The sequence below is a fragment of the Ornithorhynchus anatinus genome, chromosome 5, assembly GCF_004115215.2.
Source record: "Ornithorhynchus anatinus isolate Pmale09 chromosome 5, mOrnAna1.pri.v4, whole genome shotgun sequence".
NCBI classification, from domain to species: domain Eukaryota; kingdom Metazoa; phylum Chordata; class Mammalia; order Monotremata; family Ornithorhynchidae; genus Ornithorhynchus; species Ornithorhynchus anatinus.
The window spans coordinates 83,017,473-83,035,298 of record NC_041732.1 but is presented as its reverse complement, the minus strand read 5'-3'; the positions used below and the strand labels follow the sequence as shown (position 1 = coordinate 83,035,298).

At 42.2% G+C, this 17,826-nt stretch overlaps 1 protein-coding gene across 5 annotated transcripts in view; it reads right to left on the bottom strand.

Moving 5' to 3' along the window:
• Positions 1-7,254: 7,254 nt before the first annotated feature.
• NETO1 (neuropilin and tolloid like 1) overlaps positions 7,255-17,826 on the bottom strand; it is a 148,155-nt gene continuing 137,583 nt past the window's right edge. For 2 of the 5 annotated variants that reach the window (XM_029064300.2, XM_029064304.2), the window contains 3 exons: positions 14,043-14,601; positions 9,232-9,306; positions 7,255-8,390 (listed from right to left, as the gene is read on the bottom strand). In XM_029064300.2, the coding sequence (XP_028920133.1) occupies positions 9,246-9,306; positions 14,043-14,601 (620 nt within the window). In that variant the 3' untranslated portion in view covers positions 7,255-8,390; positions 9,232-9,245. Of the gene's footprint in view, positions 8,391-9,231; positions 9,307-14,042; positions 14,602-17,826 lie in introns of those variants that run through there. The other 3 variants (XM_029064301.2, XM_029064302.2, XM_029064309.2) reach the window with 3 other exon arrangements.

Below are 17,826 nucleotides of genomic sequence, written 5' to 3'. Positions count from 1 at the left end.
ACAGATATGTACATAAGTGCTATGAGGCTGGGAAGGGGGTTGGATTAAGGGAGTAAATTAGAGAGACACAGAAAGATGTGGGAGAAAAGGAAAGGAGAGGCTTAGTCAGGGAAGGTCTCTTGGAGGAGCTGCGCCTTCAGTGGGACTTTGAAGAGAGGTAAATTGTCTGTCAGATATCAGGAGGGAGAAAATTCCAGTCCAGAGGCAGAATGTGGGTGAGTGGTCACTGTGTGGTCCCTGCACTTGGATTTGTACCCTTCATTCACCCCTCATCAGTCCCACAGCACTTATGCACATATCTGTAATATATTTAGTTATATTAATGTCCGCCTCCCTCTCTAGACTCTTAGTTTCTTGGAGTAACGGAACGTGTCTACCTACTCTGTTTTATTATACTCTCCCAAGCACTTACTAGAGTCCTCTGCATACAGTAAGTGCTTAATAACTTGACTGCTTGCTTGAAATGTATAAAGACAGTACAGAAATAAATACAAATACGTAGTTACTGGAACTAAAATACACTATTTTAGAAACACAAATGCACATAATCAGAGGAACAAAAATGCATCAACAATTACGGGGACAGAAGGACACATTCAGTGACTGGAACACACATAGACACGTGCACACACACAGATTTACAGAAACACAAATTCACATTCCTAACTAGGGAACAACAAATATCCGCCAGGTTGTAGAATACAATTATTACAGAAACTTAAATGAACCTCGTTTCAGAAACTCAGACTCCCACCTTGGTAGCTGGCAGAATCTGAATGATATGCTCAGCATGGGGCAGGAAGGAGTGGCGGGAACAGGGAAACATAGCTTATTCCACCTCCACACTGCATGACACCATCATTCCTGCTGCCCCGACGATGATGCGAATTAACTCCTCACTTAGCCTCGGATGCCCTGCTGGAGTCCCTTAGCAGCTGAGGACATGGGAATGATGGTGCTGGCATAGGGGGACTGAAGGACGGCTTGCTTGTGTCTTACCCTTGCTGTCTTCCCCACTCTGAACTCCAGGTTCACCTCGCCACTGCATGGCCTCCACAGCCACCAGGACAGCTGAGAGCAAGACCCGTGACTTCGCAGCCAGTCTTCTTCCCGGTGGCCAGACAGGGGAGAGATTCCACTTCTGTTCCACCCAACGTGTACAGCTAGTGACTTCATTTGGATTCATACAATGCCAAAAGATTCATTGTGGGGATTTCTCCCAGGAATAGAAAGCTGTTAGAACTCTAATTGAAAATGTTTTAGTATGTAGGCCATGTTTTGGGTAGCTTGAATAACTATTTTAGAGCTCAGAACCAATCACAAGAGAGTTCTGCAGATACAACTTCAAATGCTCTGTTAACATTCACTTTGATATTGGAGTTCCAGATTGTAGTGTGAGTTGGCAATCTCAATTATTTACCTACTGAGCGACACTCTACACATCAGGCTCACTGATTCTTGAAAGAGTTGCTTCTGTTTCCTTATTTGTCATTTATCCATTCACTTTTCTAATGCTACCTGTTGTGGGCAGGGATCATGTCTACCAACTCATACTGTGTTTTTGAGAATTTGTGTTTCTGTAATACTAATAATTAATTCATAATCCTAGTACTGTACTAAGCTCTGGTGTGATACAAGCAAATCGGGTTGGACACAGTCTGTCCCACTTGGGGCTCACAGTCTCAATCCCCATTTTACAGATGAGGTAACTGAAGCAAAGAGAAGTGAAGTGACTTGCCCAAGGTGACACAGCCAACCACTGACAGAGGTGGGATTAGAACCCATGACCTTCTGAATCCCAGGCCCGTGCTCTAGCCACTACGTTTGCTGCTTCTCTACTCTCCCAAGTGCTTAGTACAGTGCTCTGCACACCATAAATCCTCAGTAACTGTGATTGACTGATTGATTGAGTCAGAGAGAGAGACAGAGACAGAGATAATACTAAGAATTATGGAATTTGTTTAGCGCTTACTATGTGCCAAGCACTGTTCTAAGCTCTGGGGTAGATACAAGTTAATCAGATTGGACACAGTCCCTGCCCCACATAGGGCTCACAGTCTAAATTCCCATTTTACAGATGAGGTAACTGAGGCACAGAGAAGTTCAGTGACTTGCCCAAGGTCACACAGCAGACAAGTGGCAGAGCTGGGATTGAAATCCACGACCTCTGACTCCCAACCCCGTGCTCTTGCCACTAGCACCATTCTGCTTCCCGAACAGGACAGCACTCTCCTATTAGTTTGAAAATAAGAAGATAACACTATTGATGATCACATTTTATAAATGTGCAGGTGTGGCTGATAAAAACATTATATGAATGGAAATTCCTTCCTTCTTGTGGACCTGTTAAGATAGCCCCCTGCTACACTGATGCATTTGCTTGGCACGACTTTTTTGGTATCAACAATCTCCCCTGAAGCTCCTGCTGTGAGACCGTCAACCCATTTGTAACTGCCACATGCCAGACTGACCTATCCTTTTGTGCAATTATATACTGCTAGGCCACATTTTTTGAGTTTTCACTTGAAGAGAGCCTCTGTTCATCCATTCAATGCTTATCCCATTTCAGCAGCTGCCTAACAAATGTGCTGATGTATCGATTGCCATAAAAATACAAATTGTCAACTCTATGGTATTTCCACTGACAATGTATGGATCTGAAAGCTGGACAGTGAATAAACAGAGTAGAAAGAATATCGATTCTTTTGAAATGTGGAGTTGGAGAAGGCTTTTGTGAATACCACGGACTGCCCAAAAGACAAACAAATGGATTTTAGAGCAAATTAAACCAAAGTGGTCTTTGGAAGGCCAAATGACTTGACTTAGATTCGCATATTTTGGGCACATAATCAGGAGGACTAATTCTCCGGAGAAGACACTAATGCTGGAAAAAGTCCAGGGAAAACGTGAAGAGGCAGACCAGCAGCTAGATGGAGAGAGACCATAACAACGATAATGGAAGAACCATTAGAAAGGTTGCAGATTATAGCAGAGGACAGGACATTCTGGAGAAAGTATAACCATGACATCACTATGAAACAGAAATGACTTGACGGCAAGAATAATAATAATAGTAATAATAATATTAAATAAATAATTGTATTTGTTAAACAGTATGTGTCAAACACTGTACTATGGACAGGTGTAGATAAAAGATAATTAAATCCCACATGGGGCTCACAATTTAAGTACTAGGGAGAACAGGTATTGAATGGCCATTTTACAGATAAGGAAACTGGGGCATAAAGAGGTTAAATGATTTGCCTATGGTCTTAGAGCAGGTATGTGGCAGAGGCAGGATTAGAACCCAATTCCTCTGACTACCAGCCCTGTGCTCTTTCCACTAGTAGTAGTAGTAATAGTATTCATTAAATGCTTACTGTGTGCTAAGCACTCTAAGTGCTGGGAGAAAATATATAGGTGGGAATTAAATACAATCCCTAATGGGATTCACGTTAACCACACTGCTCCTCCCAAGTCATTTCTTTTCACAAATCCTGCCCAGGTATATGATGAACATTACTTTATTGCTTGAGATCTCATTGAGCTTCAGGACTTCAGTGAGGGTGACTGAGTCTTGAAGTATAATACTTAAGTAGGCAGCTGGGTCAAACTGCTCTAGAAGAGCACTATGGTGTTCAAGGTATGGTGTTCAAAGGCTCACATCCACAAAGAACTGGACCCCTGGTCTGTAAGCTTTCTCCAACAGAAATTCTTATTTCCCTCAGTTTTAAGATATTAACTCCATCTTAACTAGTCAGTTCCAGGGAAGCGAGTACAATTCTCCGTCTTGCAATGCAATAGTAACGATGATGATAATAATGATAATAATAGGTGGTAAGTACTTACTCTGTGCCAAGGAGAGTACTAAGCACTGGGGAAGATACAATATAATCAGATCCAGCACAGTCTCTGTCCCCACAAGGGGCTCACAATCTTAGGAGAGAGAATAGACATTTTATGTCCTTTTAGCAGATGAGGAAAAGGAGGCAGAGAGAAGTAAACTGATTTGTCCAAAGTTACAAAACAGGTAAGTGGCAATGCCAGGTTTAGAACCCAGGTCCCCTAAATTCCAGGCCCATGCTCTTTCCATTGGGCCACAGTGCTTTCCTACTACTATTCTTGTGGTCACATGATGTGACAAACTGTTATTCTCTTAGAATTTGGAAGGGATTTAATTTGTATTTGCATTGCTAGGTATCATCTCTCCAGTCATGGTCCTCTGATCAACCTAGTTCAGATTTGGATGGAGCAGACAATGTTTCTGAACCATTTTAAGCTCCTCTCCATTCAGGATGAGCAGGTTATTCCTAAATAGAGTTGCTTTAACACCCAGGGTGCTTCAGAATTATGATACAGCCATAAGGTCAACTGAGCAACTAATTCCCCCATCTCAGTTTCCCTTAAGGCTTTTGTTCAGCTTCTCCCATCACCAGTGGAAAATGCACTTTCAATGCTTTTCCGGCAGAGGATATATGTAAAGAACTTTTTTCTGCCACTGGAAAATCTAAATGACAGAGGTACTGATTTGTATAAACTACTACAAAATGCCAGACATCTGACCTCTGGTCCTTGACAAAAAAGATGGGGTTGTTTGAAATCCAGACATAAAGAGTCAGAATGTAAAATGATGGATCAAATTATCTGGGTTGAAGGCTAAACTGTTCAAGACAGCTGAGGTTAGGTAATGGTTATTAATACTTTTCCATTAAATCCAAGGTTTATTATCATTATCATCATTATTATTGCTAATAACCATGGTAATAACAACAATAATCTCACTGGTGGAAGGGAATATGTCTCATATTGTTATATTATACTCTCCCAAGCATTTAGTATGGTGCTCTGTACACAGTAAACTCTCAATAAATACAACTGATTGTTGTTATTAAGCACTTACTATGAGCCAGGGACTGTACTAAGCACTGGGGCAGATACAAGATCACTGGGCCGGACACAATCTCTGTCCAATATGGGGCTTGCAATCTTAATCCCCACTTTACAGATGAGGAAACTGAGGCACAGAGAAATTAAATGACTTTCTCAAGGTCACACAGCAGACAAGCGGTAGAACTGGGATTAGAGCCCAGACTCTCTGACTCCCAGGCCTGTTGTGCTCATTCCACTAAGCCATGCTATAGTAGTATTCAAGTACTTATTATGTGCCAAACACACTTGTCTGTTGTGTGACCTTGGGCAAGTCATTTAACTTCTCCATGCCTCAGTTACCTCATCTATAAAATGGGGATTAAGTGTCCAAACTGCTTAGTTTTTATCTATCCCAATGCTTAGTAGATTGCCTGGCACATAGTGAGCATTTAACAAATAACATGAAAAATACCGTGCCATGGTAAGTGCTTAGTGTAGTGCAAGTGCTTAGTAGAGTGCTTTGCACACAGTAAGTGCTCAATAAATGTGGTTGAATGAACGAATGAATGGGGTAGAAACAAGCTGGACCGGCTAGAAACACTGCCTCTCCCACATTGGACTCATAATCTAAGTAGATTTTACACTGATTTCTCCTGAATTTTCAATTTCCCCTCCTTTTATCTGTTTGCAGGTGGTTCTATTTAAGGATGGTATTCAGGAGATAGCACTGCTCACCCCAAATGCTGGACTTGAGAATGTTCACTATTGAGGTTTAATAGAACAACACCATCACTCATTGGCCAGGTGTATGGCGAGATGTACAATGTTGGTGTAGGAAGGAAAGCAACATGGCACTTCCTCTAACACTTCTCCTCTTTCCCAAATTCCCTCTTCCCTGACAACCCCTCCACATGTGGTTACATTGTGTGCAGTTCAGAAAAAGGGCTCTGTGTGGACATAAGATCTCTTTGAACTTCCTTTTAAATGTCTTATGGGTCAATGTCTCGTGGCACATGCACAAGATGAATTCCCATTGAAAAGAAAAGTTTAAATCCATCTTTCCTCACTAAACACAGTCATCTTCTGGTTTCAAGTTGGCAAATGGAGGATGTGGCATGGTATTAGTCAGTAAGGACTGGCTGAGGGCTGTTGGTTGATTTTCCCTAGCATGGTCTCACTATGCCCATGCCTGCTGGCTATTCTAAGCTGTCTCCCAGTTCCACTGCTAGTCAGCCCAGACTCTCGGGACACTGTGACAATCCCCAGGGAACCACAGAGAATGACAGAAGACTTAGGATTGGAAATCTCAAAACATACCGTTACCTGTTTCTGAAAGGGTTCTTCCTGCAAATATTTCTTTGATGTAGAGCATTCATTTGCCCTGTGCAGGTGCGGATCCAGTCCAAATATTTACAGTGAGAAATTATTTCAAAAAATCTGCCTTCCCATTCAAGACTTAGCCACCATTAAAGTCATGCGGTAGCCATTAAAGCAAACAATAGTATTGACAAAGAATAAACAGATTTGGGAGTAGACAGCAGGGGTGTTGTGACTCTACTCAGGCAGATATGAAATTGGGGGTGTGGCCCTTTCTCAGAGCTAGAGTTGCCCACAGCAGAGTGGTCCCACTCTTGCAGTAGAGGCAACAGAAAGGACAAGAGGGCACAACCCAGTTATCTCAGGATGAATGGAAACCCAGGTTCCCCCAATACCTTTAAGCCCGGTGAAAGATGTCCAAATAAGAGACCAATTAAAGAATCGGCCAGAAATCTAATTTCCTGGGATCTGTGGGTAATTAGATTGGTCTATATTTCTTCTATTCCTTCTCCCTTCTGTGGTGCCCTTGCAATTATGTACTCTTTATGTACTTGATATTCACCTCATCCTCAGTCCAGCAGCTCTTATGTGCATATCCAGGATTTATTTTAATGTCTGTCTCTCCCTCTAGTCTGTATGCTCCTTGTGGACAGGGAATGTATCTAATAACACTGTTCACTATGAAATAAATAAAAATAAAAAATCAAATTCTATGTCCCTTTCTAACTTTATTTTTAAGCTGTAAAGTTTGAAGGGTGATTTAAAAATAACTCAATTCTGAAAGACAGGTTTTGACAATCTTGCTGAATTGGCTAAAAAAAGTGCTGTATTTTTTAATTTCCTTTTCCTCAGCAATCTGGATCCAGAGATTGATATTGCAAGGTCTTCTAATTAGGTTCATGTGGCCAACAGTTCAAACTGCCCTGGAAATGAAGGTGTGACTGAGATATCTGGGATGTCATTTTGATCTAAAACCCTCAGCAATCCTTTGCAGCTGCTCCTTTTGTGAGAGCCAGTCTATGTAGCTAAGCAATAATCACTAAATGATCAATTCAACACTTATATAAATGATTTTCCAATCTGGAGTGGAGCATCTCTTTTCTCTTGGTTGCCAAAGCACATGAATGTTCACAGAAAATTTTAAAATAAAAGATTTATGGAAATTTATGATACCTCATTATGAAGAAATCTGAAAGCCAGAATGTGAAAATTACTCTTGAACATTTTGTATTAATTTATCCTTTGTAAAATAAAGTCTTTCCTTAAACTTGGGATAGGAAATTATTATACATAGTTTTATGTCTCTTTTTATAAAAAGTTACAAGTAGCGAGCACTTGATGCAAAGAAATGCAACAGTAACAGGGGTATTTATGAATGCATGCTTTTTACAATGTTTCTAATGAAAAGGATCTTTGTCAACTCAAGTATCCAGCATAGACATGCAGCAGCATAGTTTCTCAAATTGTCAATTATTCATATTGCTAAATGCTTAACAAATAACCAAAGGTTTCTATGGAAGTTCTTAGTAATGGCTAAATACCTGATTTCAATAAATTGTTCCTGAAACTGGGTGACTTCCTTTGTGACAAAAACAAACATAAGAGAAATTACAGCAAGTGGGAAAAAAATCCATCATTTTCCTATGGCAATCTCCATTTTATCACCCTACAGGAATAGTTGATTGGAGTCCTTAAAACTTCTAGCAGATGTCTCCAAGGTCGGTATTTTCACATTTCATTGGAGCGTGCTCAAAAATCCCCCAAGAATGCATCATTTTCAAGCAGTTTATACGATGGAAATATTGTACTTGTAACACAGAGTTCATGGAAAATAAGTTTCTTTCACATATCGCACAATAAACAAGTGGGTAACAAAGACACGAACAACAGAGAAAGAAAAGTAAAAGTCACAATCAAAACGAAGCTGTGATGGTCTTAATCAGGAACTAATTTCTTCTTCAAGTTTCCAGTAAATCTCAAAAACGTATTTAAAAACTAAGGAGCACTTGGTGGCCAGCAACCAAATTACAAAAGAAACATCATTGTGCAGCAGGGGTCTTGCAGAAGGAACAATGCATGTCTGTAATTCTTAGGTTTGGATAAAGGCAGTGGAATGAATTTAGAAATACTGCATGTCCACTGGTCACAATTCACTATAGATTTTTCTTTTTCACAGTCCCCATGTTTGTATAAACAGTTCTTCTCTGAAAATAAAACACAGTGAAAATAGTTTCTCCCCATGAAAAAAAGTATACAAATATATCTATACATCACATTAACACAAAATAGTGTGGGTGCTTCAGGGAAATTCAAAGAAATGAACTGATAATGAATCAAATGGCTTGGCTATGCAAAGAATAAATATTAAAATGAGACTGCTAAAACCTCAGAATCTGACCTTTCACAGTTCTTAATGATTAAAATGAATGGATGACAAATCGCTATTTGCTGTGTCATAAAAGCTGTTTTATCATTAGGGGTTTGTCTTTGGGTTTTATATCCCTCACCCTGTATCTCATTTTCATAAAATAAAAATGAAACATTACATTCATGCGATAACACTAATCTCGAAATGATATGGAGGTTTAGCAGGGTTTGTGTGTCTTTAAACAAAATAATAATTACTAGCCATCATGAAGCACTGACACTTGATTATTCATGGGTTGGAAATCCAGTCTGTGGATTATTCAAACGCCTGATTTCTCTTCCCTTCAGTTGTTTCCCAGTGACATTTCGAAGGGGGCAAATGGAACATGAAACCCCTGAGATTTAGTACATTGATCATAATTCTTGGGAAAGATTTGGTGGTAGAAGGAAGGGAGGTTATAGAGCAAAATTAGGGTTTTGGATTACTTGGAAACATCAAATATCCATTCCCCACCCACATGGATAATCAAGTGAATGGAGAATGAATGCACTTACACTCTCTCTGCATTCAAATGTCCAAACTTACACAATGTCCAGCATATTCCTTAAGAACTACAAGGCACATAAAACAAAACAAACACAACAGATTTTCATTGGCCTCCAAGTATTTTTGCTTACCTTGAGTTTTCCTTCTAGACCCTAGTGGTGTTGTATTCAGATTCATGTTTGCTTAGAGACCCAATGAGGCAGAACCTGGAATGTTATGGCTATTTCATTCAACAAAGAAATGTTTGCACAAAAGAAAAAGAAACATATGCATCCATATTTTTAATTAAAAGTAAACCTGGTAATCTGGGCCAACTATTCAAACACAGTCGTTTGCAGGAAACATTAATACCTGAAGAGATTTGGGGTACTTAACTAAAACAAATGTTTAAAGAGAAAAAGGAGAATTGTCAGGAACAAAAAATCCCAAAAGCTCAAAATGCATGCAAGACAAATATTTGGGATTTGAAACTATCTGGTTTCTACCCAATTTTCCTTTTTTCCTAATGTTTTCTTTTCATTATTCGTAGCTATTTTCAGAATATCAAAGGACAAAACTGACTTTTGAATGGAAAATCAAGCAACAATCCACTAAACTTATTCTCCCTGACAAAGCTACTTTTGCAACATTTTGTCTCAGGAAAATATTCAGAATTCCATAGTGAACATGAGGTCATTTAGAGTCATAATATTTTTCCATATACTGGGAGGGAAATGAATTTGCTTAAAATGGCCCAGATTATGGTACAAAATTTTGCTATATAATTCATTTTATAGAAAATAATCATTCACAAAAATGTGGAATCCTGAATTCTGTATTGTTTTCACAGTGTATTTTGGGGATAACAGTGAGGCATTAGAAATTGTTCTTCCCACAGCATGCATCTTTGATAGAACACGATGATGGGCCAGAAGAAAGGATTCTGCATATAATCAGTGTCAGTCAAGGCACAAGTCTTAGAACATGAGTTTTTGGGCATACATCTCCCATATTATAGGAGAAGTGATTGCATTTCCCTGTATTATATCATATTCAAATACAGATATGCCCTAGTCTTTATCTGAATGCCACCTGTAATGAGAACGCCCCTTGATTTTCAGAAGGCAGTGATGATATCAGGCCCAGTGCAGGATATGAATTAACATAGTCTCTCCAGAGTTCAGGAGTACAAGGCAAGGAAGGAGCACATTACAGGCTGGAAACAAGTCTGCTAAACCTATTGTACTGTACCCTCTTATTGCATTGCTCTGCGCATAGTTAGCTCTCAATAAATGCCTGGGTCCCAATCCTGACCCCAAAATGCAGTCCGGGATTCTTCCCCCCGACACACTGCCATACTTAATAGGGAAATGGAGAAGAGGACCCAAGTTTCGGTCACTCCCAGCTGCCTGAAATGATCAGATATTCAAATCAGTAGGAACTCGTTCTTTCGAATACCTTGAGTTCAATTCTGTGGGTGGATGTGGGTGTGTATATTGCTATGTCCAGGAATCCAAGGCCAGTAAAAGATGGGGAGGTTACATATTGCAATATGCAGCAGCCTTTGTTGTATTGTTTCCATTATGGTTCATCTGGTATTTCCAGAATGGCTGTCTGCGCAGGACTATTGGCTACCCAGTTCTGGTTCTGGTCCAAGAGTAATGGTAGCAGGAGTAGGAATCATAGGAGTAGTAGCATTTATTGAACTCCCTCTCCCTTCACATCTGGCAGAACACAGTTCTCCCCAACTTCAAAGCCCTTTTGAAATAAAATCTCTTCCGAGAAGCATTTCCTGACTCATCTCCTCTCTCCCCATCCTATTTCAGATCACTACTGCATCACCCATGCACTTGAGTCCTTACCCACTAAGTGTCTACCTTTAATAATACCCTCTCAAAAACCTAGAAGGGTGCTCCTCACAAGAGAGGTGCTAAGTGAAAGAACTTATTCCCCCTGCCTCACTGTCTCCTCTGCTTCCTCTCCCAACATTTACTTCATCCTCACAAGGCCCTGAGCTGAGCCAAACATTGTTCTCTCCCGTGGTTCCAGCGCCCATAAGGATGAACTGCCCAGAGCCCCTACAGAGGTAGTGTAAGCCCCTCAAGGAAGATGGTGCCCCCTTTCTGGCTGGCACTGCCCTTCTTCCCCATTATTAGTTAAGCAGTGACCCTGGGGCAGTCAAGAACGAGCCAGCTGGGGTCATTCACCATGGCTCATGGCAGCTTACAACTGCCTCCACAGGGGTTTCTGGTGCCTTGTTAGGATGGGCACAGAGGCTGGGCTGAGAGTAGCCCTGATCATCCTGAAAGTCCAGTGGCGGTGACTGGAATCCTCCAGGCTAATGGGTCTAGCCAAGAGTAGTGTCCTGCTGGCGTAGGCCAATGAGGACCTGTCAGCTGTTGCCCCTCTGGCTCTTTTCTGGAGGCTAGCTATGGCAGATGTCCCTAATAATAACAACAATAATAATACTTGTGGCTTTCTTCATCACTTACTTTGTACCAGGCACTGATTTAAATGCTGTGGTGAATACAAGTAAATCACGTTGGACACAGTCCCCGTTCCACATGGAGCTCACGGTTTTAATCTCCATTTTACAGATGAGGTAACTGAGGCACAGAGAAGTGAAGTAACTGGCCCAAGGTCACACAGCAGAAAAGTGGTGGAGGTGGGATTAGAACCCAGGTCCTTCTAACTCCCAGGCCTGTGCCTATTCACCAGGCCATGCTATTTCCCTTACCCAGAAGATCCTTACCTAGGAGGCTGTGGGTGAGACTTTAATGGCTTTGTTCCTGCGGTGGTAATTCCCTGAAGAGGATCACCCTGCTTCCCCCCTAAACCCAGAATGGGTGATAAAGTCTGCTGGGAGCTGGTGGTCAACAGCTGCAGTGTGGAGGAGACTCTGATCTCCTTCAGTGATTATAATATGACCCCAGGAACTCACCAGCTGGGAAGCGAGGCTGGTCAGCTCATCCTCTAGCCTATAAGCTCCTTGTGGGCAGGGAATATGCCTGTTCAGTGTTACACTGCACTCTCCCAAGGGCTTAGTACAGTGCTCTGCACACAGTAAGTGCTCAATAAATACAACTGCATGAATGAATGAAGGAATTAATGAATGGTCACACTGGAAAAGTGGGATGAACCAAATAGCTCAGCCTTAACTAATGGGGCAGTAGGGAGTGTAAATGACCGTTTGGACATTGGTCAGATGATTGTTCTAAATTAGGGAGAGTACAGGCCGGACATTTCTTCTGTTCTGGCCTTCGATTTTCTATTCAAAGTATTTGTCTACCTTGTTATCCTGCCCCTACAATAGTCAGGAAGTTAAACTGGGCCAGGGTGGAGATTTTAGGACTTGAAGCACTATCCTGTTTTCTAGTCACCTCAAGGGCTGGTGTTGTTGTTTTGGCTTGCTTCACTACTGCAGATGGGTCTTCACCAGTGGAAACACTTCTTTCAGTTTGACTGATTCAAATCTGTTGTCATGCAAAACCTCACAGGATTCCAGTAATCTCGGATTACCCATGGTCTGAGAACTTCCCTCACCCTCGCCAAAGTTTACTCTTCTGGATTGGTTTTTCCTCTGGACTCTGAAGTCCTTGTGGTCAGGGAATGTGTCTCCAACTCTGTTGTATTGTATTCTCCCAAGTACTTAGTACAATACTCTGCACACAGTAAATACTCACTGACTACCACTGATTGAATGTGGATTGACTCCAGGCTTGCAAAGACTCAGCTCGAGTCCTAGGGTCATGGTCTTCTGGATCATTTTTTGACAAAAATATCCAGGACAAGTTTTCCTACTACTCAAGAATCTCCAGTGATTGTCCATTCACCTACGGTGTCAAATAGAAACTCCTCTTTACCTTTAAAGCACTCAATCATCTTGCTCCCTCCCACCTCACCTCTCTACTCTCCTACTACAACCCAACCTGTACACTTCTCTTCTCTAGTGCTAGCCTTCTCACTATATGTCAAACTCATCTATCTTGCCACTGACCTATCGCCCAAGTCTTGCCTTTGGCTCTCCCTCCGTCTCTCCTCAAATCCAACAGACAATTACTCTCCCCCCATTCAAAACCTTATTGAAGGCACTTCTCCTCCTAGAGGCCTTCCCTGATTGAGCCCTCTTTTCATTTTCTTCAAATCCCTCTGCGTCACCCTGACTTGCTCCCTTTGTTCTTCTCCCCCTTCCAGCCCCACAACACTTATATACCTATCTGTAATTTATTTATATTAATGTCTGTCTTCCTCTCTAGATGGTAAACTCGTTGTTGGCAGGGAATATGTCTGTTTATTGCTATAATGTACTCTCCCAAGAGCTTTGTGCCGTGCTCTGCACACAGTAAGCACTCAATAAATAAATGATCTGAGTGACTGACTTCGCCCTGGTACCTGGGGCAAAAGGGATGTCCAGTGACTTAGCTCTTGCCTGGCCATCTCAATAGATTGCACGGGAGAAATCACCACAGTGACCACGGTAACAGAGATGTGACAACTACCACCACTGGCATGGGTTCATGAGACCCAAAATACATCAAGGATTTGGACCAGAAGCAGACTACCACCAGGTAGCTCCCAAGGCCTCTCAGAAGCTGGGCACTCCGGGATATTGGAATGCTGACGACCTATGCATTCTCTCCTTTCCTTAGTGCAGTGCTCTGCACACAGTAAGAGCTTAATTTATACTATAAATATTACTACCAACGCAGAACAAGAAGGAGTGACCCACACATGACCCACACCCAAAATATTTACCCTCATCCTCTACTACCAGCCATGTCACCTTGTACAATAGGGGAGGGAGGAAGAGGGTGTAAGAGAGGGAAGGAAACCAGAATATTAATGGAACTTCTAAGAGAAAGAAAACAACTTAGCAATCTAAGAAAAACTCATGAAACTAAGATATGCTGGGACAGTGAAGTCCTCACATCACACTCGCCATCAAAAATCTATGGATACTGACCGCTGGACAGCTTTCTCGTGCCTGGACAGCCTGTGGCTCGTGGTTGGGACCTCTTCTATTTCGTCCACTTCACCCGCATCAGCAGCGTCCTGGGAATAGCTATGTTTCATGACCAGAATGTTTCTCCTGTTTGTGGGCTGGATGAGGGGCTTGGTGGGTTGGGGTGGAATTTCGGTCAAGACGGAAGCATCTCTTGTGCTGAGGTTACTCCGGCTGCCCTTAGTGCTAGACAGCTGTGATCCACAGTGATGGTCGTGAATGCATTTTGAGGACGATCTCCGCAGTTTATGATAATTTTCAAAGTCATCTGCAACCTCTGCAAAATCTGCTGCAGAAGCTGACCCCCTCAGAGTGCATAGTTCATAGTGAGGTGGCTCGAACACCTCTTGGAACACCGTCTGGTCGAAGTCGGGTTTCCTCGGGACAAATTTTTTTCGAGGCTGTTTGATCTGGACGATGACCGAGACGATGATGAGGATGATGACGATGCAGGACGTCACCCCAATGATGGTCCCGCTGGTATTGGTGAGCTGATCCAGGAGATTAGCCTTTCTCTTTTCTGCGAGTTTTGGAAGAAAAAGGAAAATCTCAGAATGAATGCTGGATTAACAAGTAATAATAACATTAATAATAATGATGGCTTACTATGTGCCAAGCACCATTCTAAGCACTGGGATAAATACAAGGTAATCGGTTTGTCCCACATGAGGTTCACAGTCTTAATCCCCATTTTACAGATGAGGTAACTGAGGCACAGACAAGTTTAAGTGACTTGCCCAAAGTCACACAGCTGATAAGTGGTGGAGCGGGGATTAGAACTCATGACCTCTGACTCCGAAGTCCATGTTGTTTCCAGTAAGCCATGCTGCTTCTCTTAAGTAGTTAAGAGCTCATGGCTAATTTGGAATGAGAGCTAAACTACTGAAGACATCTCAGTCGCACTTCTCTCCTGCCTCTCTTCCACCTCTAACACACGTCCACACCTAATTTATACTTTCCTCTTGCCTGGAACCCTCTCCCACTTCACATCCACTTGGCCTCAGTTCCCTCTACCTGAAAAGCCCTTCTGAAATTATGTTAATCAAGCAAAGAGAAGCTTGGGAAGCAACATGGCTGGTGGAAAAAGCACGGGTTTGCAAGTCAGAGGACATGGGTTCTAATCCTGGATCCTCCACTTGTCTGCTGTGTGACCTTGGGCAAACGACTTAACTTCTCTGTGCCTCAGTTACCTCATCTGTAAAATGGGGATTAAGACTGAAAGCCCCACACGGGTCAGCCCGATTACCTTGTATTTACCCCAGTGTTTAGAAAAGTGCTTGGCACATAGCGCTTACCAAATACCATTATTATTACTAATTAATTTATCGATCAATGGTATTTAAGGAGCAATCACTGTGTGCAGAACACTGTATTAAGTGCTTGAGAGAGTACGCCACATTTAGAATTGGCAGACACGATCCCTGCCTTCAAGAAGCTTACAATCTACTAGGATTATAAGGCATTTTCTCCCAGAGGCCTTCTTGATTAATTCATTCTCCCCTCTAATTTTAGCTTATGTACTCTATCACTTTCCCCTATCCATAATTTAGTTTAGTTATTGCTTCCTCTACTAGATTTTAAGCTCCTTGAGCTAAGGGATCATGTCTACTAATCCTATTGTACTCTATTGACTGGTTAGTTCAGTGCTTTGCACAGAGTAAACATTCACAATATGACATTGTTTGATTTACTGCAATTAGAATCTCTAGAGGGACAGGCTGGACACTGCTGTCTAATTCTACCAAGCTGATATAATGTCTGCATGCTCTTGCAGGAGGCAAAAAGGCACTGCTCTTTGGTTGACCAATAATAAACATGTAAATATCAATACCATCCTCCTTGTCTTATAAGCCCACAACCTCGGTACTATCCTAGATTCACCTCTGGCCTTCAACCTGCATATTCAGGCAGTCACCAAATCCTGGTAGTTCTTCCTGCACAATATCTCTAGAATCTGTCCCCTCCTCTGCACCTAAACTGCTACCCAGCACTGCTCAAATCTCATTTCAACTACTGTGTCAACCTCCTTGCTGACATCCCTGCTTCCAGCCTCCCCACTTTCCAGTCATACTTCACCCCGCTCCTCATCAACCTTGAATGGTTGTCCACCCATCTCTGAAGCAAGCCCAAACTTCTGAATTCAAGCCTTCCCAGTCCAAATTCCCATCTCCCCACCCCATTCTCCCATCCTTCTGCATCACCTATGCACTTGGGTCCAAACCCTATAAGCACCTTTATACTTAACCCACTCCCAGCACCCTAGCCCATGCTCTTTCCACTAGGCCACACTGCTTCTCAGTGGTGATTCTCGATACAGCATTTACTCTATAATAATCTCCTATGGGCTTAGTGTAGTACTCTGCATAATAATAATGATAAATATATTTGTTAAGTGCTTATTATGTGCCAAGCACAGTTCTAAGCTCTGGGGTAGGTAGAGAAGCAGCGTGGCTCAGTGAAAAGAGCCCGGGCTTGGGAGTCAGAGTTCAAATCCTGGCCCTGACACTTGTCAGCTATGTGACTGTGGGCAAGTTATTTAACTTCTCTGTGCCTCAGTTACCTCATCTGTAAAATGGGGGTGAAGACTGTGAGCCTCACGTGGGACAACCTGATTACCCTGTATCTACCCCAGCACTTAGAACAGCGCTCTGAACATAGTAAGCGCTTAACAAATACCAACATTATTACTACATGGTAATCAGGCTGGACACAGTCCCTGTCCCACATGGGGTTCACAGCCTTAATCTCGATTTTACAGATGAGGTAACTGAGGCAAAGAGAAGTTTAAGTGACTTGCCCAAGGTCACAAAGCAGACAAAAGATGGAGCCGGGAATGGAACCCACATCCTCTGACTCCCAAGCCTGTGCTCTTGTCACTAGACACACTCAAAAAAATACCATTGACTGACAGGAAAAAAAAATGTTCAGCCCAGAAGACCCAACTCTGGGGGGGTCCAGCATCCTCTAGGATCTGCCCCTTCCTGGGGCAATGCCCCCCTCCCCAGTCATACAATCACTTTCACAAGAGTGCAGCCTCAGCTTCCTGCCTCCTCAGCCCTCAACCCTCAACCCACTCCCAAAAGCAGGGAAACATCAGAAGACTTTAGAAAGCTGGCACTTTGGAATCAAAGGCTGAGTCCTGATCTGACCCCTCCAAGACCCATTCTTTTTCCTACCTCTGCCCTTATCTTATGATTCCTGTCATTTTTAATGTGATTTCCATATCTGGATTTGCTTTCTATAATTTAGTTCCCTTTTCAATCAATCAATTGATCATATTTATTGAGTGATTACTGTGTGCAGGACACTGTATTAAGTCTTTGGGAGCATATAATACAACAGAGTTGGTAGACACATTCCCCCAGTCTAGAGGGGGAAACAAATAAATAAATAAATTATGCATAAGTGATTTAGAACTCGAGTACCTCTGACTCCCACATCCATGTTCTATCCACTAAGCCAGAGCATGGCTTCTCTACCTAAATGTTGTGGGGCTGAGGGAGGGGTGAATAAAAGGAGCAAATCAGGGTGATGCAAAAGGGAGTGGGAAAACAGTAAATGAGGGCTTAGTCAAGGCCTTTTCTATGGGTCTGCCCTCCTTGACCTCCTTGACCTGGGTTGTGATCCTTCTGTGAGACAGGGACCATATCTGAATGATAGATCTGGTTTTTCTCCATTGCTTAATACAGTGCTTTGCACACAGTAAATACCATATCTCATTATAGAGGGAAACTCTTCTTTCTTT